This window comes from Poecile atricapillus, chromosome 2, assembly GCF_030490865.1.
Source record: "Poecile atricapillus isolate bPoeAtr1 chromosome 2, bPoeAtr1.hap1, whole genome shotgun sequence".
Classification (NCBI taxonomy): Eukaryota; Metazoa; Chordata; class Aves; order Passeriformes; family Paridae; genus Poecile; species Poecile atricapillus.
The window spans coordinates 94,427,984-94,454,854 of NC_081250.1; the positions used below are offsets into that span (position 1 = coordinate 94,427,984).

Here is a 26,871-nt window from a genome sequence, read left to right on the forward strand (position 1 = left end):
GAAAAAATATATAAGTAGAGCAATAGAAGTTCAAATCACTGCAGTTATAAAAGCACATTTGTAAACGTGTTTTCACATAATGTGTAGGTCATCATTGCAGATAAATATGACACACTATGGAACCCAAATTCTTATTATTATCTGCACCAGAGTAGAAAAAGTAGATGCTTAGAAATCTATTGGCTCTTTAGAGCTCTAGCTCTATTAATAGTCTTATTATTTTTCACCCAGACTGATAAAATATGAATGAATCATAATTCTCTCACATTAACCTTATTTAGCTTTTATTGCTTCCTCTGCTACTGCTAAGAAACAAACAAAAACTTTGCAAAGATTGTTGGCAAATACTTTCTTTAGAACCATGCCCTTAGGCTGATCTGGTGGCTAATTATTAGTCTGGCACATTGTGCAAAAACAGGCATAATTTTACAATATCCCTATATTTATGTGCTAGGTGGAAAATACTACGTTGTATGATATAGCGTATTTTATTTGTCTATAACATGCTACAGCTGTGAAATATTTTTGTCTTATGTATTCAAATCCCTAAAAAATATTTCTCAGCTCCTGGTAAACAATGAATATTTTGAAATTTTGCATAGAATAAATGCATAATAATATCTGTCTGAATAAACCAGACTTACCTGCTCTGTCACCACTGCACGGGGCTAATATGGCATTCCTCCAAAGTTTTCCAGTCAGCTCTGTGTCATTAGCACAAGTTAATTTCAGGCTCCATCTTCTGGTTAAAGTGCTGATGAGTTTGCAAATGAAAAAGCTGGTTATTCATCACAGAGGCCCAAGAGGATCCACAGTCTGGCCTCCCCCTGCCCACACCCGGGGGATGCCCTCACCTGCCCATGGCCCAGGACCCCAACTCATCCCCCAGGGCTGTCAGCCCCTGCCCCAGGGATGCTGCACCAGGGCCAGTCTCCACCTCCCCAAAGCCTGGCCCTGCCCAGCCATGCACCCTGAGTCAGGATCAGCCAGACTCAGCTTGGCTCCATCCCTACAGCCCTGCCTGGCCACAGCTGATGGCCAGAGATGCTGCACACGAGGGGTCTGTGCCTGGCAGGTGACACCAAGCAGGATTCCCTGGGGTCTCCCACACTGCTGGGATGTTTCTACTAACCCAAGGACCTGGGAGGAGCAGCACTTTTCTCCATGGGAGGAATAAGGTGCCTTCATAGGTGACCCAGGGAATGGCTTCAGCAGAAGTCTTATTTAAAGGAAGGAGTGAAAAACAGATGACAGTTTGAGATACATCTGACCCCAGTATTGTTTGGGACTCCTCTCATATTTATCTTCCGTGATTAATTGTCTTCTCTGGTTTTAGAAATCACAATTTGGGTCATAGGAGCCTTTAGATGTCTGCATTTGGCATAGGAAAAGAAGAGTGAATTAAGATTAAACATACAATGTTTGGGAAAGCAAAAGATACAAGTCAATTAGATTCAAGTAGAAACAGGTCTATTTAATTTAACTGTTGAGGGTTTCACAGAAATTATCAGAAAACAAACTTTTGGCCCACGGTATTCTTAGAAAGCCATGGATATCTTCACACTAAGCTGATATTTTCACCACAGAGATACTGTATTCTTCAAGCATTCTTCTCTCTACCCTAACCTAATCAATCCTGATCTTATTTTGTGTTTTCTCTTTACAAGTCCCAAAATATTTTCCCCCAAAACATACTTTTAGTCATCGGACTCTGTAACTTAGTTGCGAAGCTCATAAATGTTAGCAGCTAGCCTAGCAAGCCAATAAATAACTTTGCATTTGTTGAAAATACCAAACGACTTGCTGACGTATGAAATAACTGTTGTACTGCTCATTCTTTCCATTGTTTCTTACCCAGCATTCTTGAGTTTGATGGCCATGGTTTAAGAAGTGTATGGGAGAACATGTTGTTTCCTTCTGGAAAGAGAGCATTAAGGACTGTGGAAACCTGCTTTTGGATTTAAGGAGCACCACCCCAATAAAATTAACAAAATGTATTTGGAACATTGTTTAGGATGTTCTATGAGCTAAACTTGTGCAGAAAAAAAAACATCAAGGCAAAAATTTTCAAGGTATGTCACAAATAATGTGAATTATTTGGACTGATGAAGAACTGGCCTGCATCAGGTAATTGCGATCAGTCACCCGCAAAATCCCCCAAAGCTGCTGCATCAGAAGTCAACATTCCAGCATCAGGCACATGAGATTGTGCAGGACCTCAGTGACAGCTGGTATTGTCAGAGCTCCATCTCCAGGAGCCTGGGAAGAAGGTGAGACTCTCCTCAGGACTCTCATAGCGGACAGCAGCCCTGTGTCTCAGTTACAAATGTCGGATGAGTTCAGGGAGTGTCATAACCAAGGGTGTGCAGGTCCTGGTCCAATGGTGCTGGTCCATCACATTACTTACACTGCCATTTTCTAGCTGTTATTAATCCTTCTGAAAACAATCCAGAATGGTTTTAATCCTCCTGAAAGCAATTGCAGAATGGTTTGGGATCTAAGGGAGCTTTAGAGGTCATCTAGGTTGGACATCCTTGCAATGAGCATCTTCAGCTTGATCAGGTTGCAATAAAGACCCGCCCAGCCCAACCTCGAATGTTTCCAGGGATGGCACACCCACCATTAGAAAGAATGCTTTCTTTAACATCAATAAAAGCAGATTTTGACAAACAGTAAGCAGTTAAAATACCAAACAATAACAAAAGAAAATCCTCTGAAGAAATCTATACCAAAATAAGCTTTCAGAATGCAGCAGGTACCTGCTTTCAGTGATTTAACCAAAGCAGACTTGCAACTGCAGTCACAGAGCTCGTACAGGCAAAACCTTGTAATACAATTAACTTCTCGAAAAACCTCATTAGAAGCACTGGGGGTTAGGCATGACCAAGCACAGTAAACAGATGCACAGAGCTACATAATGTTTTAGGCACCTAGTCCAGCCTGCCTGCTCCTGCTCTAATGGAACAGAGTATGTCAGAGCTCCTAATGAGATGATAACACTCGCACAATGAGATGTTCTGGCAACATCTGTTTGATGTCTCTGTGGAAACTTTATTTGCTTTAGGCTGGTCACTTAAATTTGGGTAAACTGATAGTTTCTCTTGCTTACACAGTGCTAGAGCTCATGACCACTTCAACAGAATTTATGGGCAGGTGCAAGAAGTTGTGGCTATTGTTAATAATGCTATGTGTAAAAGTATACTTCCAATACAAAATTATTATATCAGGCCTGTAAATGACTAGTTCTGTAGAATTGTAATATTGATTTTTAAAATAAATTATGATTCACACAGGGAAAGCACAGTAAGCAGAAAATACAAAGTAAATCTGAAGCAATACTAAGATGAAATACAGAAAACAGAAAGATGAGAACATATGTTCTCTACTTTCTGCAACTAGACCCAAAAGTCTAATATGTGTTGGCTGCCACTCTAAGGGGCTTTTTAATAATTATTTAACTGAATTGCTTATGATAACATCCAAGGGTTGGGTTTTTTGAGGAATCATTTTATCCGTTTTTTTAGAATTCACTATTCTATATGCGGTATATATTAAACAATGATATAGAATGCTTATGAATCATCTAGATATTTCTAGATGATTATGTACCAGTGCCACAGACCAGTGGCACATAAAAAATGAGATTTTTCTTTTAATTTTTCTTTTTGCAGCAGTAGGGCTTCCACAAAGTTTTTAGGGATCAACTTAAGCCCTCGATTTTGTATTGTTTAAGAAACAGCAGATGGGGTCACGTCTCACCCTGATAGACATTGTAGCTTTCCTGACATAAAGGTCAGATTTCGTTAAAGGCTAATAAGAAGATTTTCTTCTTCCTTAGAGAATATTTCATTTTCTGTCTTCACAAGAACACTGTTCTGTAGCATGGAGAAAGACCGCAGAAACAGTAATCTGAACACTATTTTGTAGTGGAAGAAAGTCAGATCTGATTTCCACCACAATAATGAGAAAGACTCCCTAACTTCCTGGGAAGTTACATCAGATTAAAAATTAAAAGCAAAATAAGCTACAGATCAGAACAGAACTATGATTGGCAGGAAGGCTTACTGACCTGCTAAATCGCGTAGTAGAAATTGCATGCTGGAGAACTTTCCAAATGCCCAATGGCAGCTGGCATTCTCAGCCTCCCAATTATTTCTTTCAAGACCTTTTACTGTTATATATTCATGTTTTTTTCTTTTGCTTTGCTTTAGTAAAGTCCAGCTGGTTAATTTAGCAGTCACTTTGATTTTGCTCAGGTGGAGTACATGGAGAGTTACAATACAAGGAGAATGGTAACAGAATGGACTTCGGGCAATAGGAACAGTTTCCATTGTTTCTCCTAATGGATGCACAAGGGATGTACTTGATGTCATCATCTACATAAATATGGAGCAGTAATACATCAGTTTCACCCTCATTTGCACTTCCCTAACTTACCTTTTTGCATCTTAAAATAATGTGCATTACAGTTCTTTGCTTTAGAAATACAGTCTTCCAAATATTCTCCCTCTTCCTTCTCTCTCAAGCACTAATTGTCAGAAGGATAAAAGTAATGTAAAAGTAGTGTACTTTTCAGTAACAGTGAGGGGTTTTTACACATAAGACATGCAGGACATGAACAGGCATTCAGTGCCATGAGCTTTAATTTGATTAGTACACACAATTTTTTAGAAATATAAGTCACCAAGAAGATAATATGATCTGTTTTCCTCCTTTTAGTTATACAGAATGAAATACAGCAAATAATACTCATACATAAGCAAAGGAATCCAATTACAAAGTCTAAGTCAAATTTTACAAACAAATTAAAGTGCACAACATAGTTCCTCCTATTATAATTTCTTTTTAAATCAGCCATGAAGCAACCATTATATTATCAAGTTCTTTTGCAGTGATGGAAGAGATTTCAAATGACAAGAAAATGAGTATTCACCATTGAAAAGTGGAAAAAGTCTCTAAATAGTACATTTAGGAGTGGAAAATACTACAAGATACAGAATAGAAGTAAGAAAGACTGTTTACTTCCATTTGTACTCTACTAAACCACTGATAATAGTGTTGTCTTACATAAAGAGGAAGAAATTCTTGTCCTTATAAATTAACTAAATCTACTGAAAAAAATAATTTAAATATAAGCTTCTAGTTCAACTGACATTATAGAAAGCTTCTGGATGTGGCAAAATTAGCAAAACATCAGAACCCCCACATTTTAATGAGGTGTCTGTGATTAAAAAGATCCTAAATGTCCACCTATTATTTAATCCATAGCTAAATGATCATGAGCCCTTTTCATTAACATTTTAGGCCTTATTCATGGTGCAGTTCTGCATTACTTTTACACAAATAATTTTTCCAGTGTGGGATCATAAGGTAAGAATTCTTTGCAATCATGTTTCACACATTATTATCAGCTGTAATACTACAGTGAAAATTAAGTCCATATTTGAACATCCTTGCTGTGTCTCATTTTGCCCCAAGAACAATTTCAACTGCCAGTGTGTTATTTCTCTGGATATTTCATAGTGATTTATACATAAATTATGCCTTTTGGACAGGTGTCTGCAGAACTGGAGGTAAAATAAACCCTTTTCTCATCAGAGGAGTTAAAAAGAATATTTAAATCTTTACCCATGTGAATGCAAGGAAATCTGAAAACACATCTCAGGATAACATTGTAGAGTGATTGTGGCAACATAACAGAAATATCATCATGCAAAGTTTATTACGCACATGCAAAGATAAATACACAAAAAAAAATGAAATTACTCAAGTCCAGAGGATTCTGTGTTCCTTATACTAACAAACTGCCTACAAACCACTAAGCATTGCCTAGGTAGAGGTTGAAAAATATATAGTTGCATTCACACACATGACTGTCTTCAACATTTGCTCCCTCTCCTCCTACCCTTCCTTCTCCTCTGATGTTAATAATTAGATTTCAATTTCAAGTTTTCAATTAGTACATCAGGCCATACTATCAGGATATCCTTAAATCCATAGCAATTAATTTTGTCTTCACAGATACAGAGTTGTGGGAATAGCTTATTTGTATAACTAAACAAGATGAATTTCACTTAAGGTGGCAAATGACAGAAGATAAGGAGAAGGCAGCAAAGGTGTTTCCTGTGGCCACTATGATACTGCACAGATTTCAGATTTGAAATTTTTGAAATAATTTTTCAGATTATCAGATTTCAGGGTTGAAAGTAGAGAAAAGGTTTTCTTTGTATTCATTATCCAGTTGGGCTTATTAATGAAGGACAAACAAGTCTCTCTGCTCCTCATTTGTAGCACTGAGGGTAGGAGACAAAAAAACCACCAAATACAACATAGAATAAACCCTGCTCTGTGTATGTTTTAGTAAGGGGAAAGTAGAAGTCTTTAAAACAGCAAGGCCCACATTCACATCAGCCTTCCCACCTGCAACTCTGTTGGAAGCCTTGCATGGCATGTACCAAGCTGGGAAGCAGCTGTAAGTGGAGTGAGGTGCTGGTCTGACCATGTAGCATCCTCAACAAAGGTTGACTACTGACAGCAGGCTAGGGGGCCACCCCTCCAAAGGGACAGGATGCCACAATCAGAGTGTTGTACAACTATTGCAAGTGAGCAGAGCTCATGACAGGAGCAATTTTGCAGCTATTATTCCTAAAACTCACATAGGATATCCATAATTAGACAGGTTTATCTGTCACACAGCCTGTACAAATCTGGCCAAAATGTTGACTGCTCTGTAAAAAATACCATGGCAGATTATGTTTGTTCAATAAAGTATTAGTTATAATGTTTCATATAAGCAAGGGGGAATTGAAAACTTTATTGTCAGAGGCTTTACCTTGTAAAGATTTCCAATATTTTCACAACAGGTTGGTAAAAAACTTTGATATCAATTCATGGAAGGAAATGCAGGTGTTTGCAATGGGCTGGCAGGCATCTGCTCATAGTTCCCATGGAAACAATAAATTGCTATGCATGAGAAATGGAGAGTGATTACATTTACAGTAATTATCACAAAAAGTAATTAAGCAAGATGAGAAGAACATACAGCACCATTTGCCTTCTTCCTCTACCAATGGCAATCCACATGCCAGTTTTCAATCAGATTTCTTAATCATCATAAGACCTTTCCAGGCTGTAGCCCACTTGTGGAGTCATTCTTTATACATCTTTAGATGATCACTAGTTGACTGAATAATAGCTGAGTTTTGTTGTGTTTTTTCCCTTTGTATCTGCATAGCTCTCATACTGAATTAATTACTGAAATGTGAGTGCAAACTGACAGAAGGGGCCACTGCAATCACCAGGTCTTCTACATACTCTGTTACATTAGATGCATTTTCTTCCTCACAGCAGTGCTATCACTTGTCCATATTTTGAGATTTAAATACATAAAACCTTTCAAGAAATAGCCAGATGTGATTTGAAGCAAGACAAATATATTACACTTGCTCATTAAGCATTCTAAGGTTGTTTGTACCTGTGGCTTAATGTCAAGCCTTCCTCTTAATTAAGATTCAGCTATTATAGCCTAATTTCACTGTATGTGACCTTGTGAACCCATCCACTAGTTTCAGAGATGTAGAGCATCAGGTATTTCTCTGTCTCTGTACAGAGCAATGTGAAGCTGTTAGGGCACTTCTTAACAAGAGCCTCCTGCTCTGAGTGTACATCACTTGGCTTTGGTAGTGGGTGGCTGCAGGGAGAAGGTGACAGAAGCTGTGTGCCAGAGCCAGTGCCAGCCAGCTCCATGATGTTGGCCAAGGCTGAGCTCAGCAGTGACAGTGGCAGAGCCTCTGGGATGGCATAGCTGAGCAGGGTGGGATGGGGTATGGAAACTGCAGTGGCAGAAAGAGGTGAGGACATGTGAGAGAAACTGCCCTGCAGACACCAAGGCCAGTGAAGAAGGAGGAGCAGGAGGTACTCCAGGCACTGGGGCAGAGGTTCCCCTGCAGCCCCTGGTGCAGATCACGGAGAGGCAGCTGTGCCCCTGCAGCCCATGAAGGTCCATGGTGGAGCAGAGATCCACCTGCAGTCCCTGGAGGACCCCAAGCTGGAGAAGGTGGATGCCTGAAGGAGGCTGTGAACCTATGGGAAGCCCATGCTATGGGAGTAGGACCTGTGGACCCATGGAGAGAGGACCCTACACTGGAGCAAGTTTGCTGGCAGGACTTGTGATCCCAAGGAGCACCCATGCTGGAGCAGCCTGCTCCTGAGGGACTGGGTCCTATGGACATAACCCATGCTGGAGCACTTTGTGAAGAACTGCAGCCCGTGGGAAGGACTCTTGTTGGAGAGGTTCATGAAGAACTGTCACTGGTGGGAGGGACTCCACACTGGAAAAATGGAAGTGTGAGGAGTCCTCCCCGTGAGGAGGAAGGAGTGGCAAAGACAGAGTGTGATGAATTGACTGCAGCCCCCATTCCCTGTGCTGGTCAGGGTGCAGAGGTAAAGAAAATAGGAGTTAAATTGAGCCCAGGAAGAGGGGAAGGGTGGGGAGAGGGTATTTTTGAAATTCAGGGTTATATCTCATTATCCTATTCTGATTTGATTGGTAGTGAATTAAATTCCACCAAGTTGAATCTACTTTGCCCGTGACAGTAACTGGTGAGGGATCTCTCCCTATCCTTACCTTGATCAATGAGCCTTTCCTTATATTTTCTCTCCTGTGTCTAGTTAGGAGGGGAGTGTGCTGAACTTCTAACAGATTTCAGCTGGGGTATTTTGGTTTTTATAGAAAGTCCTAGGAAATGTCCTTGTGAAAGCCCTCCCTCTGCAGAGCTGCTTCCTGTGGCTCAACTGCAGCACCAATATCCTTCAAATTCAGGATTCCAGGGGCTATGCAGGCCATTTCAGTTACACAGAGTTGAAAAATAAGCCTTCCGATTTTGTTTTTCATAGTTTAAGACACTTTCTTAGGAAAGTAACTATAAACATAGTTTATACATTCCTTCTAAGAAACGCCTTTTGATAGACGTTTCACATGACCAGTGTGCTTGGGAAGGTGATAACTTAATTATCCAATCCCTGGTCATTGTCAAGAATCTATAAATACTGGAGGCAGAAAAATAAAGTTCTTCTTTTTTCTATCACACCACTGAGATGTGTTTGTGTGAATCATTCCGTGTCCTCTATTGACAGAAGGTCATGTTTAGTTCACTGGCAATATCAGACTCATCATCTTCCAGTACAATAATAGTTTTTTAAAGTTTGCCTCATGTTCTTAACTCCTAAATGTATAAATTTTCATTTTGCTATATTAAAACTACCTATTTGCTTGTGCTAAATTGTGAAATTCAATGTAAAGGAACTGTCACACCAACAATTCCACTGTAAATGTCACAACTATAAGGCATTAACAATCATTTTGTATTTTCTTTCAAAATCTTAATATTAAACTTCAACAAATTGGTAAGTTCTTGACAGGTATTGCTAGAAACATCTATGTAGCTCAGATGATGTAGCTCCCAGAGGAAAGGTTTTATTTTTCTCAGCAAACTTTAGATGTGGTTAGATGTTTATAGAGGAATAGAATTGTACAAAATTTCCAATAAGAGAATGCTGCCTTTAGGGAAATACTTCTATAAAATGAGACCTCAGCCTTCATCCAGTAAATGTATCTGGCCAAGGTACACCAACATTTTTACAAATGTCATACATGAAGGATTCTTGAGTACTGCACAGTGAAATTGATTAAGTGCACATAATTTTAAATCCATGCTGTAGCATTTGCTTTTGGTTTAAAAGGTTTTCATTAGGTGTAAAACTGATTAAATCTTGGTTTCATGCTCAACCAGCTATTTTTACTGTATTGAAATAGCCCTTGATCAATGTTAAAGCAAATATACATACAAATATGCATTGAGTTGGTTTGCCTTTTTCCAAAACTGGAGCCGCATACAATAGGTTTGGACTTCACATCATTGAAGGAGTCATAGTTTTTTCTCATACTCAAATAAATGAATCTGGCTCTATTTATCTGTCTCTTAAGCTATACATAAATGACAGAGATTTAACCTACACTTGAACAGGAAATATCAATGAATTCCATAAATTTCAATAGATTTCTTACAAGTCTGAATGGAAGGCTGTGCCTCCTGCATGTAAGTACTTGAAAATCAGAGTATTTGTTATATCAGTTAAGTTTTCAATGCCTAGTGACATCTAGCCATCATACTGTATTCAGTTTTACATTTACACTATTTTTTCCTGGAAGTTTTCCCAAAGATGTTGCTTGTATTTAATTTTTAGGTAAACACTTTGTAAGGGAAGACATTTGTATCTCATATAATAGAGCCAAGAAGAGATGGTACAGACCAATTGGAACTATCCCTTGAAAATTCATGGAAAGTACAATATATCTCAGAACAACTGCACACTACTTTACATGCACTATACATTGAAACAAACACAAATTCTTAATTTTTCCATCTTTCACTTTTGCCCATGTACTGAATACAGAACATTAGCACAAGCTCTGAAAGGTACAAGCTGTTGTTTTCTCTGCTGTCCTCTTTTCACAAAATACCACAAATATCATTAGGTTCAATATGTCACATCACACTGTGACTCAATCATAAAGACAGCAATGTCTAAAACAAGGTATTTGCAAAATTATTTTATAAAGAGATCCCTCTCCTTCCGTACAATGTGGAATTTAAAGCAAAATTTATTTCACTGCAACATGAAATATATAAAGCTTAATGTTTATCTCTTGGAGACAGTGACATTTTTGAAAACGGAGATATAATCAATTACAAAATAAATAAAGTTAAGGTTTGAAGGAAGAGATGCATGCATGCACACAAAGTAAAAGGCAATACAAAACTCAAAGGACCATAATTTAAAATATCTCATTTAAATGCCCTATCTTGCCAAAGATTGTTTTTAAAATACTCATTTTTCAATGTTTAAATTTAGAAAAAATATTACTGAAGAATTTATAAATACCCACAGATCCAACTAATTTCATAATAAAAAATATTGCAAGAATACTAAGACTGTAGATGGGAACACTCAACTACAAAATTTAAGTCTGCTCCTTATACAGTCATAATGGTTTTTTACAAAAAATTTCAGCTAGTTTGGGCATATTTTTGTAATCTATTATAGCATGCAACTGTTACCAACCTTAGATATATGAAAATTTTTAAGAACTTCTACATTTTTTGATACAAGAGTTTTAGACAATTATGAATGATTACTACGTATCACTTTAGCACATACTTGCATTGAGAACAGCTTAGTTTAATGATTTAGAAGCAGCAATTAAATGTCAGCTTCAGTTGCAACTAATAAAATTCCTTTCTTCAAAATTAGTTAAATAGGAAACACAATTACCTGTGAAGAAGCATGGCTGAGCATAAAGTTAAACAATTCCCTTTATCTTTTATGCATGTTTGCACATATTCAACAGCATGTTGGCCAAGTGCCATTTAATTGGGGGGGTTTAGGTTATGGATCCTAAATCTGATTTATTTATAGAAGTGCACAGTGTGCATCTGGGTCCACATGTATCTTGGAATTGTATTTTAGTCTTTATTAGTTGAAAAAGAGCACTGCTGTAATCTTTTCTAGTATACCTCAAGTACCCTACTCTCACAACCATGCAGGGCAAACATGGCACTAAGAACCCTGGTGGAATAATTTCTTTACCTCTTATAATGAGAATTCTGTATCTTTTTAAGGCAAAATTGGTGCAAGGCAGAAAATGTAATGTATACAATGCAAACTTTGTTAGAAACCTGCTGCAGGATCTTAGTTTGAGAGAAATTTGTGTAAACGTTCCTGTTGCCTATTTTGTTTTGTACAGCGTAATATTTTCAAATTCACAAAACAGGTGTAATTCAGCAAGACTATTTCTTCAAACCTAGCCAGAGAAATCTTTTTTTTGATCTTGCCTTTATTTCATGTACACTGAAATCAGCCTTTCTGGTTAGAGAAAGATGTAAAAAAGCATATTATGCCAGTCAATGAGGCATAACTTCTGCTTAGCTTTCCACCAGAAACAACAATCCCTACCAACAAGCTCAGAACCTGGAAGCAAATACTCAGTTGTAGGGGATCTTAGCACCCATTTCCTGATTTTCTACCCAAATCAGCCTTTTATTTGGTGGGACACCTTCCTGACCAAGTGTCCACCTGCTCAAGGGTAGGAGACAGCTCACAGCACACATGAACACTGCTTCTGTATTCATAACCTTCATGTCACAGCCAAGTATGACAAAGTCACACTAGAGACACACACCACCAAAGGCATGTTTCAGGCAGGAAACTGAGCCTTAGAGTGTCATCTGCTTCTTAAGGTTTCCCTGAAAAGTCAGGTGGAAATTTTATTGATATTCTCCAGGAATAAGGTGGGACGTCTCTAACTAGTTGTTAAAGAAATCCCTTCCCTCCTACTCCCTCATCCTAAAAACTTCAGACAGGTGTAGCTCCATTACTATCGAGCAGCTAGGTTTAAAATAATGTACAATTCTTCTCTAGATGAGACAATATACTCAGCTTGTTATTATAATTGTTTCTACAATTTTATGTTTACATTGCATTTTTTAATAAAAACATAAAATAGCAATTTTTCGAAACAAAAAATGTAATTTTCAAAATTGTAGAATTTCCTAAAATTTTCCAAAGTCAGCTGAAGTTTGATAATGCTTTAATAACTTGGGTGTTTGAGGTGTTGAGTATCTCAGAACTCAAAGGAACTTCTTTCTGTTCCGTTTCTGAACCTCAATCCTAGCCCAGGAAATAATTTCCTGCTTAGATAAACCCTTCTTTTCCAACTGAGAGGTTTTTAAAATATATATTTGCATATATTTATATTTTTTGTTCCTAGCAATATCGTCAAATGGTCTCTTCACATGAAAGAATGGACACAAACACCATGCATGCCATAGCATGTCTTTGACACTATTTTACTGATTCCAAGCAGACAATACTGGCACATAAACATAGATATTTTTACATGAGCTAACTCTCCATAGTTGATGTTCCACCACTCTGAATTTTTATTTTTTCTAAAGCAAGTCCATGGAGAAAAAGGAATATGAAAGAGCATCTGGCCAACACCACTTAGCATCTTCAAAGACCAGGAGAGGGGTTTCAGGACTCTCAGCAATTTTATACACAATACCAAACCTCAGGAAGCGATGGATATTCTGGAGAGCAGGCATGCCTTTCGGAGGGCCCTTGGTAAGATGGAAATGCGGAAGTAACAGCTGTCAAATGCATGAAGATCAAGAAAGCCAAAAGCCAAGTCCTGACACTTGGACAGGGAGTCAATGCAAACCTGCAGGAAAGGACTCAAGGGCTTGTAAAGCAGAAATTAAATGTAAGTCAACAGCGTATCCTTGAAGCCATAAATGATAATATTGGGCTGCATTAGCAAGAACCAGCCAATGGGTCAAGAGAAACAATTATTCTGCTCAGTGCTTGTGAGGTCACATCTGGAACAGTCAGAACACAGTTTTGAACACCTCAGTTCATGAGAGGGATGGATATGCTGAAGGAAGGGCAGTGGAAGGCCACTGACCCAGCCAGGGACCTGAGGAGAGGCTGAGAGCAGCACATGGTTTCAAAGGGGAAGGCTGAGGGGAAATTCAGTGGCCATCTTAAAATTACACATTTGTCAGAGAAAATACTTCAGTACACAGTGAAAGGGCAGAAACCAATGGTCACAGGATACACCAAGGGAAATCCCAGCTGTGGAAAAGTATTTTAGTGAGGGTGATTAGGCACAGGTTGTTGAATTGCCATCCTTAGAAATGTTCAGATCTTGACTAAACAAGAAAGTGATACAACTCTAAGGATATCAGTGCCTTGAGAGGAGGTCCAGAGGTTCCTTTAATTTGTTTTGCTCTGAGTCTATAAGTCATTAATTAAAAAAGGTAAGATCATGTCTTAATCCAGCTAAAAGAATGTTTTTAAAGGAGAAAGTCTTTTTTCCATTATTTCTTTAGTGGTTTACCACCTAAAGGCATTTTAAGGAAATTTATAAAATTGAGGAAACTACTAATTTTATTTAAGAATTTGCAGAATTGTACCATTTACCTTATGTACTTTCCACTAATTTAAACACAACCTTCTTTATATTTCCAGTTGAAAATTACATGATATCAGGCTCCACCTACAACTTTTAAGGGAATGCTACCTTTAAATCCTTAAGCATTGTCTAGAGCTTCTTTATGAAACATAATATTTTAAAACACATGTATACATAACACATTTAAAACTGTATCTCCATCTCAAAGCCTCTGAGATTAAGGAAACATACATACACGTGCACATGCAGCACAGGAAGAAAAGCTTCCCTCACTTAGACACAAATCCACATTTTGGTACAACTACATACAGGCCATAAAAAAAGCCCCTATATAGTGTACACAAAATTTCAGTGTATAGAGTAAGGCAGCCATATGAAGTGGAAAACCAATCAATCCTCGCTCAGTATAACACATTAAAACCAGCTAAACAGAAAGAAACAGCATTCCTCTCTAAAGCAATTGCCTCAAGGTGTACACAACTTATTCCAGCTCCAAATCAGAGACCATGTTTGAAAAAACACATTGTCAAAACAATCTGAAGAGAGAACAAAAACTTTCCTCTTTGAAATCATAGTAGTCCAGTATTTATTATCTGTAGGACAGAAAATTTATCCATTTTTCACTTTCACGGAGTAAGATGTCAGAAAGTTACCTGTCCACATCATCAACATCTTCTTCTTATACCTTTGTATGCTTAGCAAGAATGGAGAGACATCATCTCAACATTTTTTTCCTCAAATATCTAAGAAAGTCCAAGAGCTTTATTTGACAATGCTATCTAAGAGGCAAAAGATCAGCCCAGGTGTCTTTCGTATGAGTTTCACAAACTTTGGTTACAAATGCAACTTCAGTACATTAAATACCAATTAGCTTTATCAAGATAAACCCAGGATAAAGCTCATTGTGCTTTTTTTTTCTTGGTGTTCAGTTTACATAAAGGAAGAGCCAACATACAGGGCTTCTCAACATTCACACGTGGGTACAATTGGTAGAGGGTGGTGTATCTATCCGACTTTTATTTTCCTTAGCATCATTCAGAACTGTCTCATTACCAATCTGACATTTGAAGACTTGCTTGTAGGCCTTCCTAAAATTTTCAGAGAGAAATGCATATATGATTGGGTTCACAGAAGAATTGCTGTAAGCCAGGCAGTGTGCAGTTACCCTGAAGAGAAATGAGGCTTGAGTCAGTGGGAAAACTCCAAATTCAGCCCAGAGATGGATCACATGATGAGGAAGCCAGGAGATGCCAAAAACCACTACCACCACCAACACAGTCTGTGCTGTCTGAGACAAGGAAAGGAAAACACATATGTCTGATGAGCACTCAAAGAATCAGCTTTAAACCTAGTTCAAAACTACTGTTTGGAGGAAAAAGAAAAACCCACAACAAAAAGAATACTGAGAGGGAACACACTGCAATATTAGTTACTGATTTCACCCCTGTTTTATTTATTTTTATTTATTACTTATTTTATTTTGCATAGTGAACCACAGCAAGGAGAAACCCAGCCCTGGAAAATGTCATAGTAAACAGCAAATGAACAACTTTCCTCAAAGGTAAAGAATGATAACTCCCTACACAAAATTTTTCCTCTTTTTTCTGAAGTGGTCCTAAACCTGTTGTAAAATAATGACAACAGGGGTCTGTGGGAAATCTCATCCAGATCTAATGATTACTAATATTTTAGTAATATTTAGTAATATTTAGTATAGATGATAGTAAATAGTATATATAATATAGTAAATAGTAAATGTATAAATATATAAATATATAATGTAGTAATTATACTGTACATATATTCTATATTTTATATAAAAATATATAAATACTATATAATAATATAATAATATAATAATCTATATAAAATACTGTATCATGTATTATAACATATATATTATATATAATGATATATACTATAAAATGTATAATATAATATATGTAAAATATATTTACTATGTTATATATTTATATGTTTACTATTTTTAATTTTTAATAGATACATAAAATAGTAAATAATAAATATTTAGTAATATTTATATTAGTAATCTAATGATTACTAATATTTTAGTACAGTGCAGAAGAACTTCTGATGAAAATTTCAAGAGAGATTTATTATACATAAAGGCAGCTGACGGAAGAGCTTAGAGCTTGCACAAATGCTTACTAAAGTAAGCTTTTTGAAAGAATCTCCTTTAAACACACAATTTCCACAGGGAGACTCATAGAACGACATTCTGGGATACAATTAGTGGGAAAAAAAAAAATAAGGACTTGAAATTTCTAGTGATTGCACATTATCAAAACCAATCTGGAAATTAAAGTTCACCACCAAACACTAAATTAAAAGATGGAACAAAAAATATCCTCAGTGCTTCTTCCACACTCCACTTCCATTATTTATGAGTGGATCATCAATTTCATTAGATCCATTCTGAGCTCCAGAACCACTTGGTAGAGACCCTTCAGGTGCTGAAGGAGTTCTGTCAGGCCACAGTGGAATCTGTCAATATTTTCTTTAGCTTTCACCTACTTCAGGAGCAGCAGTTAGTGCTTTGCAGTGGCCTAAGTAATTAATATCTATTCCTCTACCAAGTACCTCTTTCATTTAAATAAATCTCTAAGTAAAAGTCGAATAATAATTCCAAAGCATATTATGTCATGAGCCATTGTAATTACAATATTAACACATTCTAACATATTTTTTCAGGTAACTTCTTCACATCCAAAACTAACCCAGTGGCCACAGAGTGATAAAAAAATAATGAAAAAAATTTTAAATAAATTTAAAAAATAAGTATATTTTTTGCTAGTTTCTTGAACTTGGTCTATACCTCTTAACCTGAATAATGCTCAGTAATAATTAAACTGACCTACCTAATCAGAACATGAGTTAGTGTAGAAAAACTTACAGGAAAAACATTTTGATTTCTGTAGCAACGGGCCAAAATAACTTATGACAGGTGCTGTTGCTGGTCAGTATAACCTCACAACAGAAAACAAAGGACATTTTATTTGTAGTTAATATCATTTTAGTCTAAAGAAATCACCTGTTTTCACAAGCCATTCCTCTACTTAGCCCTATGAAGTTTAAATCAGTTGTCGCTAAAACAGCCACAGAGATATTTTGTTTTCCAGGTCTTATCAGGAGAAGGTGTTCTAACAAGACTGCATAAATTAAGAGTAGTTTATTCTCTAATTGATGCATTCACTAGGTTAATATTACAAGTGGAAACAAATTTTCAGTACACCAGATGCAGTATTACTTCAAAAGAGGCATATTACATCACTTTGTTCCAAATTCTAAGAAAAATTAACCAGGAAAATCACTGACTTTCAATAGGCTATTGGTGCACCTGAAAGCAGAGGGTGACAATATGCCTCTTGTAGCTTTTACTCAAGGTATTTCATATCAGCAGAAGAAGCAATTTTGTATTAGGAAACCTCATAATATCTGCTTTATCCCATTGTTCCTCCTAAGCATAACTTCAGAGTTTACTTTTCCAAAATCATCACTTTCTCTTGCAAGCAAGATATCACTAAAGCTCTTTTTTCCTACTTGCTTAGGGTTTCTGTCTAGCAAATAAAACCAGCTTGAAGTATATGAGGTTAATATCGATGCTTTGTGACCAGAAAGCATGACAAAAAGAATCTAGGCAAATTAATATTATTCATTTTTTTTTCCCACACTTGCCACAAATTAATTTTCCAATTCTCCTACTAGAATGTTCATAAAGGTTTGAATAAAGCTGAAAATGTATAATTACACCTGAAATGCATTCTTCACAAGACAATAGAAGGAAAAGACAAGGATATGGTAACCAGAGAGAGCACTAACAGACTGACAAAGACAGGGTTGCTTTGAAAAAAATGAGTTAGGCCTTAGGTTTAGAATCTAATTTTCTAAGGCAAAAAAAATAAATCTGGACTGCTTTTTGTTTTTTTACCTCTTTGGCTACTGAACCCTGATACATTCAAGCAGTCTTGATCATATCTGGTCAGATCTGAAATATTTTGAGAGTCAGTGGTTAGAGGAAATGTACAGATATTTCCAGTTTGAGAATAATTTAGATGAGAGATGGCAATGTACAAAATGTCTTTGAAAACTATACCTTTGGCCTTGACAACATTAAATGCAAAAGTATATATGCTAAATGTTTTACTGAGTCAGGGCCACAATGCTTGTAATTCTAGCAATCAAAATCTATTGAGGAGGATATTTTAAGAAAAAATAGAGAATGCATAAATAAGATAGTTCTTACTCCCTGTTGAGTCCATGTATATCTCATTTACTTTGCAGGCACTCTCAATGCCCATATGAAAGTAGTGACCAGATCACATAAAGAGCTGTAGATAAAGGGCTTTTTTCCTCCATATCCAGAAAATAAGAATTTAGTCAAATGATCACTGTGGTCAAATCTGCTCAAAAATCACAACCACATTATATTAACTGACAAATTCTCCATTTAAACACATCTTTCAAATACTGTTCTAAATCATGAAGCTCATATTCTTCTTTAAATAACTTTCAGGATTCTATTTGTATCCAGTACATAACTTATGATGTCTTGAATGTAGGAGAATAAAACATTGTGTGGAAAATCAATAGAAGAATTGGAGAATCATTACAAGTCTCTTATTAGACTCCTATTGGGAAGCACAATAAATTTCATTTTAAAGGTTCCTCATACAACCTAGGAATTTTTCGCTGAAATGTTACAAAATCAGCTAGTTTAAAAAAAACCAAAAGACACCCTTGATTTAGAAGTCAGGGGAAATGCCTGTGAGAAAAAAATTTAACACGAAAGATTTAGACACAGGTTGCTCTCCTGTGTCTAAATTTCAGATGCTCTGAAGTTCTAAATATGAGGATCTCAAGTAATGGCTTGATGGAATGAGACAGAAAACTTAGATCAGAAAAGATTCCAATCTGCCAAGTTCAGAGGGACACTAAATATTTCATCAAATACTTAATTTTAATTTCTTCTCTCTGTTACATATTTAGCGACAAGTATCAAATTAGCTCAGCCTATGGCTAAAGCATAAACACTAAAATACACACAAATGAGTATTAGTAGTGAATGCAACACACCTTTTTCTTGGATGCTTCTGACTTCTTTGACATGTTTCTCAACTTCTTATGCAGATGATTAAGAACCTGAAAAGATTAATTTGCATCTCTTTATAATATTTCCCCAATTTTTATTCAAACAAAATTCAAGCCCATGTATCTTTGTGTACTGTTGTGCTTTCCCGTACTGCATGATTCACTAACAAACATCACTGAACCAGCATTTCAAACATGCACAGTAAGAAAACCAAAAGAATTCCATACGTGAGTCCACGTGAACCACCAAACATGAAGCTGACCACAACTGAATTCTTATAAAAATATTCAGATGCATTACATAACAAATACACATCACAAATTAACGAGGAAACAGATGGAAACCTATCTTGTGCATAGAATTAGCAATCTCTTTTCTTCCATAAAAAGTCACAGACTGTTTGTTTAGAATGACCTTTAGTGTGTGTAACATAAGAAAACTGTATTTTTGAGTCAGAGCTTTTCTGAGTCACCCACATAATTTGCTTCCTTCAGATGGATGCTTGATTAATATAATCAAGACGTTGGCACTATTTGATCTTTGAAAGAAGCTTAGGCTTTCAAAAATCATTTATACTAAAATGAGAGGTGGCACACGAGGCATGACACACGAAGCATGACCTTTAACAACAATGTGGTGATACTCACCATGTGTCTTTCACAAGCAAATTTTAAAAATACGTCACAAAAAGGCTCATCGTCCAAGAGCAGGGTCCAAATTTTAACATAATCATTTACACATAAGGTTTTGGATAGAGGATCTTGAGATGGGGAAAGGGCTCCAAATTCAGATTCTTTCGTATCATCTGGGGACATTTTTTCTGTGTTCTTTGGGGTGCACAGCTAACCACTATCAGGACAGACATCAGTCAAGATCATCCAGAGACTTAATCCCATTCTGGCATCTGAGTTTTATAGACATACATACTGAATTAAAAGAATTGAGATGGTATTTGTGAATATCCAAAGCTCATCAGCAGACTTTGTGTTTCAGGTATCAACTCTTATCTACCAGAGAACCACCACGAACAATAAAAATAAGAAATTACTTATAACCACTTAATATATTAAGCGCAGTTCATTTATGCCTGTCTGTGCACTACCAAGTGCACCCTGAGTGCACTTCCTATTCAGAAACACTATCCAGGCCACTTCCAGGGGCTAACCCAAGCTAAGAAAAAGCAGGAGAAAAATAAATGGGCTTTCCCTGAGAAAGTTCCATTTTGACTTCATTTCTTTTTTCTTCAATATGAAGCAGAATCAAAGGAAAGGACAGAACCCCACAGAAGAACACAGAGATCTGTGTCACATTTTTTATTCACCTCCCATCACCCTGTACAGACCAGCTGAATTGCTGAGTCCATCAGTGAAAAACATCAAACTAAAAAAAGGGCATGGGAGGAATGCAATTAAGCTCATATCCCATCGCTGCTGCTTCATCCATCATACCTCCTTCACATAACTTACAGCAATGAGCTGTTTCTACTGGACCTTTGCAAATCCCATCATGTGCCACATAATGAGCACATGAGTTCTGTGATTCTCCCTCACAGCCCAAAACTAAAATCAGATAAACTCTTCCCAGAGACCAGAACTGCAAAATCTTTTGTAAAGTTACAAACATTTTTTTTTTCTTCTGTTGTGAAACTTTTATCCCAAAGTTTTGCATTGTATCTCTCTCCAGTTCAAAGAAAGATGTAAGAGACAAAACAGGTAAATTGGGTACTTGAGGAGGTTGAGAGGTGGTGGTGGTAGAGGGTTTTCTTGTCAATTTAGATTATAACCTTCAAATTAACCTTCTCAGCTTCCCCTCTTTTGGATTGCATACACATTTCATAAAAGATGCATTTGCAGTGAAAACATATTGCCTCCTCACAGTATTGTACCAGATGGCATGAGAAGCAGCAGCAAGAGAAATAGGCAAAATGCAATTACTTATCAGCAGCAGTGGAACAGCTCTCAAAGACTTACACAGAATGCCATGGAGTATTAAAAAAGAGCCATGTTTATGCATAAACACTACCAGGCAAATCGAGGACACTCTCCCCACTACCCCGTTCAAATTGCCTCTTCTCTGGGCCAATGAATAATCAATTGTTACTCTAACAGCCTGGATGAACAATAATTCTACAGTGTGCCTCTTAATTTGTCTCAGGCTATTTCTCTTAAGAAATTATTTCAGAACACCCACTAATACACTTGCATGTGCATTCTTAACCCATGGAATGAAATACTCAGCTTGCTAAAAAATAGGTCCCAACCTGGGCTCATAAGATGTAGTATTTTCAACTCCAGCTTTCAAGTACCTGCTGTTCAGAGATCAGCTTACCTCTTTCTGGAGATGAGGGTGGGGTGCTGTGGTAAGAAAATTATGTTCTGGTGTTAAGAGACTGTAAGGAGACTTGTAGGATCTAGTCTGGTCCAGAACATATGACCACAACTACTACTCATGGCATGTGGTAGGCCCTTGGTTTTGCCTACAGATTTTTCCTTTCCTTTTTCCTTTCCTTTTTCCTTTCCTTTCCTTTTTCCTTTCCTTTCCTTTTTCCTTTCCTTTCCTTTTTCCTTTCCTTTCCTTTCCTTTCCTTTCCTTTCCTTTCCTTTCCTTTCCTTTCCTTTCCTTTCCTTTCCTTTCCTTTCCTTTCCTTTCCTTTCCTTTCCTTTCCTTTCCTTTCCTTTCCTTTCCTTTCCTTTCCTTTCCTTTCCTTTCCTTTCCTTTCCTTTCCTTTCCTTTCCTTCCCTTCCCTTCCCTTCCCTTCCCTTCCCTTCCCTTCCCTTCCCTTCCCTTCCCTTCCCCTTTCCTTCCCCTTTCCTTTTTTCTTTCCTTTGCTTTCTTTTTCTCTCTTTCTCTTTTTCCCTTTCTCTCTCTTTTTTTCTCTTTTTAAACAAGTTTTTAATTATTCTTTTCCCCCACTTGTTTCAGAAACTACATTCAAGATTGTTTGAAGCCCTGACTGAGGACTTTGACCAAATCAAGTAGAGAAAGAGATTTTTTCCAGTACAAGATTGAGGAAAATAACTTCAACTATCTGTGCCTATTCACATAAGTCTACCAAACATTGTGAAAGATTGAAGTTAAAAACCATGTTTGCTGTCTGGCATTTCACTGACTGCACCCTCATTATCATCCACTGGAAATCATGCAGAAGGAAAGCCTGCACAAGGTCACTATCTAGTAAGAATGAACTGCTTGTTTTATGAATAATGTAGGCATTAAATTCTGAACCACCTTTGTAGTATAAACCTGATTGAAATTCAAGTGCCATTGCCTGCAATCCATGTTTTAAAGTAATGCTGCTGCTTCTATTGTCACAAGAGATCCTTCACTCTCTTTCAAATGGGTGACTAATGTGTCAAACCTTTGATTTGTCTCTTTCAGTGCAGTTTAATAAAGTTTTCACCTTGCTGCTTAGCAAAATTTAGGATATAATATCCAAAGCCAAATAAGCATGTATTTTATGTTGAGCGTTTTACTTTCTATGGCTTAGTTTTAACCAAGTCTGTAAATCATACATGACATGAATTCAGAATGTTCAGAATGATAGATAATAATGGAAACATTCTTAGGGCAAGACATATTTGTTTTAAAGAAAGCTTTTAACATTATACATCTATAAAAGGAAATGTTTGCTAATAATTATAGGTGTCCAACCTAAAGGTTTGACTGAAAGAGGCCTGACTTTCAAGGAGTGAATCCTTGAAAAATGGAGGTATGCAAAATTAGTTGTAACACTGCACAACCCTGGCAGATGTCAACTGCTAGAAGCTGACTGGGAATCATTTATCACGTTAGCCTTTAAGGACAGATTAGTGAGCAAACGTTGTAGCACTGTTACAAAACACATACAAAAAGTCAGTATTACAAAAATAAGTAAGTACAGTGATAAGCAATAAAAGAGTCGGAATACAAGGTGTCTATAAGCATGCAGTGCTGAGACTCAGGTGATCACTACATAATCACTCCTCCTCCCTCTGACGTAGTAAGCTTCTTTCAAGAGTAGTTCTGTGAGGCAACAAAAGCTGGTTTCCTGTGGATTTGTGACTTCTTTACTGTGTTCCCAAAAAGATGTCTTCTTTGTAAGTTGGTAAGACCTCTTCCTTTACGGCTTGTCTGGTGTTTAATGAAAACTGACTCTTTAAAAAAGAGAGGATAATGGAGACACTCCACCTTCTTCATTGTCTTCTGTTTTCACAAAACTAGGAAAGTATCCTTAATTCTGATATTTCCAGTCTAGCAAAAATTTGCATTAAAACGGAACCAATGTTACTCGTGGAAGAGAGAAAAGAGATATCTGTACGCACAAGACAGAGCACGATCTCATAAATCTCTGCCTGAAGAGCATATATGACATATCTTGGGAGGACATTGCTTCCAAATACCTGGCATACTTCAGCACTTCTGTACATTGTAACAGCATTGTTATCCATGGGCAAAATACAAATCTCTGCTAATATGATATAAACGTGAGTGAGAGAGAGAAAGAACTTGGCTCCCTATTAGAGTGCCTAAAAAATGAGACTTTCAAAACCGAAAGTTCAGCTGCAATTTGTTTATGAAAGAAACAGAACTGCCTTAAAGGAGTCTAGAAAAGGCAATATATTCAAATAGAAAAATGAGACTTCTTTGTCTTAATTTACTGTAGCAGAAGATTGCGTTATCTCGCTGATCCACAGTTCATGAAAACCACTGAAGTTCATTAGAAACTAATGCAGAGATTAATGTCTCTTATGAAGGCAGGCTGAGAGAGTTGGGGCTGCTCAGCCTGAAGAGAAGGCTCCCCCACCCCAAAGTATTGCAGCTGGAGGTTTGTCAGTGGCTCCCAAAGAGGGCAGGAGCGACTCTTTAGCTGCGGGGTACAAATACCTTTGATAGCTCTGTACAAGTTACGGCACTTTTCAGCTTGTAAACTGATTGGGCATATGAGCTAGCTCATAGCTATCTTCTAAAATTCACCCCTTCAGGTTAGCTCCTCCAGCCTGACACCACGGCAAGCAGGATGACACATACAGGCTCAAAACACATCACAAAGCCAGGCTGAGACCCTAGCCAGGCAATAGTTTAAGCACACAATTTTATTGTAATTTCAAGTGGCCTTGATTTTACTACTTGATTTTAACTAACTCTTGGGCATATTTTTCACATAGAATTGCTTTTTTTTTTTTTTTTTGCTTGGAGGTTATTTATTTATTTTTTAAAACTACATATTAACACTAATATTGAGAGATTTACTTCTGTACAGGTGCTTTGTAATGACAGAGTGTGTTTCATTTACGATACATATATTTTGGTTAAACATATTTGCTTTTTTCATGCCAACACTGTACAGGACTATGCTAATTTTGAAAGATTTATTTTTAATCTTCTCTCATTTAATTAGACTTTGAAGGCCAGTACTTTATGCTGAGACTGAAGATGCTTTGGCTTTGAAAAAGGGAAGAATTTGTAGCTGAAAGCCCCTGTGCATGCATTCTATAATGTTCTCCCTGCAATGTGCAATACTTCCTTCAAGCTGATGATCGATCACTAAAGCTCAGTCATATTCACCACCATAGATGAAATACCAGCATATTCATTCATGAAAAGCAGGGTTCAGTCTGTGTATGAAAACTTGTGTTTCTTCTCCATTTGCCAGGTTGGATTTGTTCCACGATGAACAGCCATTTAGAAATGTTGTCCTTTATGTTCTGCGTGCCTTTGATTCAGAGTTGGACAACATTATATCCTCAATTTGCACATCACAATTAAGCTGATGTAATGTATATAAAACTGGGAAGAACATAAAATTACTTGTTCAAATTAAATACTTCAGGTACATCTACTGAACTTGCCAGTTGAAGAACCGACTTAAGCAGTCCTTATTTGCAAGAGCAGTCCAATCCTCTCAAATGTAAAGCACTGCCTAAGGAGAAATCCAGCAACTGAAGGCAGCTGGCACAGAAGCAGCAGGATCTCCGACTAACTCAGCAGGTAGCAGCTGGTGCTCCAGATCCTGTTCAGCAGCAAGCAGAGGATCATACGCTGAAGGCTGAAATTACTCCAGAAGAATGTGCCACTTTTCTTAAGCATAAAAATCCTTAAATACCCATATTCAGGCACCCTTAATTACTGCTTTTTCCTACCTGGGTTCTCATGCCCTGCTCCTTGGAATCACTTCCCCTTGCTGTAGTCAGAGGTAACTCTCTCATCAGCTTTAACTGGGGCAAGACATGGTTGCACAGGGACCAGACAGCATAATGCACATTTTACTCTTAGCACCAAACAGATACATTTTGCCACTTTCAAGTGCACTGTGCATTTTAAAGAACCATAATGCTTCATCTGAAGCCTGAACAACTTGTTGCTTTGTTTTACTTTATCGAGCCAAACTCTTCACACAGCACTGCAAGAAATTAAAAGAGTTACAGTGACAGTGAAAGCAGCAGGGAACTGGGGCTTCTTGGCATTCTTCAACAAGAAAATCTGACAGAGAGATCCCAGTAATTGCCAGAACAGCCCCCCCACTCACCCCATGCAATCCCTATTCTGACCTCTCTGTGACATTGAATATATGTTGTATCCCCCTCAGACATCCCTCAGCTGTAAAACCTGCCCTCTCCCTTTGTGGCACAAACTCATCCCTGCTCCTTTTTCTCCCAGCAGTGCCAAGTCCCTCCACATGCCCAGAAATGGCCCTACGGCTCACGGACACCTTTTCCACCACCACGTCCCCCCCACCCTTTTACATTTTCCCCACCTTGGCATAGCAGAAGGAGATGAGCAGCAGTGGGAGCAGATATCCAAAGACGAATGTGCAAATCACGTAGACCTTCTTGTGGCGTGGGTTGGGCCAGAACTCCCAGCAGAAGGTCTGGTTGCTGGTCTCGCGGTGGAAGATGCGCTGGTGGTGAGCCACAGGCGAGGCCATGGCGAAGGAGAGTGCCCAGATGAGCCCCACACCCAACATCGCGTTGCGGGGAACACGCAAGGCTGAGGAGCGTCGCGAGTGCACGATGGCCACGTACCGGTCCACAGACATGGCTGAGAGCGTGAAGATGCTCACCAGCATGGAGATGGTGAAGAAGTAGTGGATGAACTTGCAGATGAAAGCTCCCAGCACCCAGGTGGGCAGCACGTAGACCGTGGACTGGAAGGGGATGCAGAAGAGCAGGTAGGCCAGGTCGGCGATGCTCAGGTTGAGGATGAAGATGTTGGTGGTGCTGCGGCGCTTGCCCGGCTTGCTCCTCGCCAGCACCGTAATCACCAGGGTGTTGCCCAGCACCCCCAGGGTGAAGATTAAACCGAAGACGATCAAGGTGATGAAGTTATCGATGCCGATGCCGAAGAGGGGCTTCCCCTCGGCCTCCGGCAGCCCGGACAGGTTGAACTCCCCGCGGGGCGTCTCTGCCGCGGCTCGGGACAGGTTGAGGAGCGCAGCCGCGGGCTCTGCCGGCTCCATCCTTCCCCCTGCACGCCGGGCAAAGTTTCCGCGGGCGGAACGCGGAGCCGCCGCTTCCCGGCACCGCGGCGAGCCCGGGGCGGCCGCCCCACAGCGCCGGGGAGGGAAGGGCGGAGGTGCCGGCGTGCCGGGGAGCGGAGCCGGCTCGGCAGCCCCGCCGCCCTCGGCAGCAGCGCTCCGCCCGCCCCGGGCCCGGGGAGGCGCTCCGGCCGCGCCCGCCCCGCCCGCGGAGCCGCTTCGGGAGACTGAGCTACCCGGCAACCCCTCCCCGGAGAAAGGGGAGGTGGGGTT

The 26,871-nt window shown here is 38.5% G+C and overlaps 1 protein-coding gene across 1 annotated transcript; it reads right to left on the minus strand.

Moving 5' to 3' along the window:
- Positions 1–14,222: 14,222 nt before the first annotated feature.
- On the minus strand, positions 14,223–26,582 carry GALR1 (galanin receptor 1). Its single transcript, XM_058833669.1, has 3 exons — positions 25,879–26,582; positions 19,130–19,195; positions 14,223–15,323 (listed from the first exon to the last, which is right to left on the minus strand). Exons 1-3 carry the CDS (start codon positions 26,578–26,580, stop codon positions 15,006–15,008), a joined length of 1,086 nt encoding a protein of 361 aa, XP_058689652.1. The 5' UTR covers positions 26,581–26,582; the 3' UTR covers positions 14,223–15,005.
- Between the last annotated feature and the right edge of the window lie 289 nt (positions 26,583–26,871).

What these genes read in the sequence shown, in the direction of transcription:
- GALR1 (XM_058833669.1), bottom strand. Translation starts at nt 26,580, where the DNA reads ATGGAGCCGGCAGAGCCCGCGGCTGCGCTCCTCAACCTGTCCCGAGCC. An exon ending in TCTCCTTCTGCTATGCCAAG is followed by an intron (nt 19,196 to 25,878) that starts GTGGGGAAAATG and finishes TAATCTTTTCAG; the next exon opens with GTTCTTAATCATCTGCATAA. An exon ending in CAGAAGCATCCAAGAAAAAG is followed by an intron (nt 15,324 to 19,129) that starts GTGTGTTGCATT and finishes TCCTTGTCTCAG; the next exon opens with ACAGCACAGACTGTGTTGGT.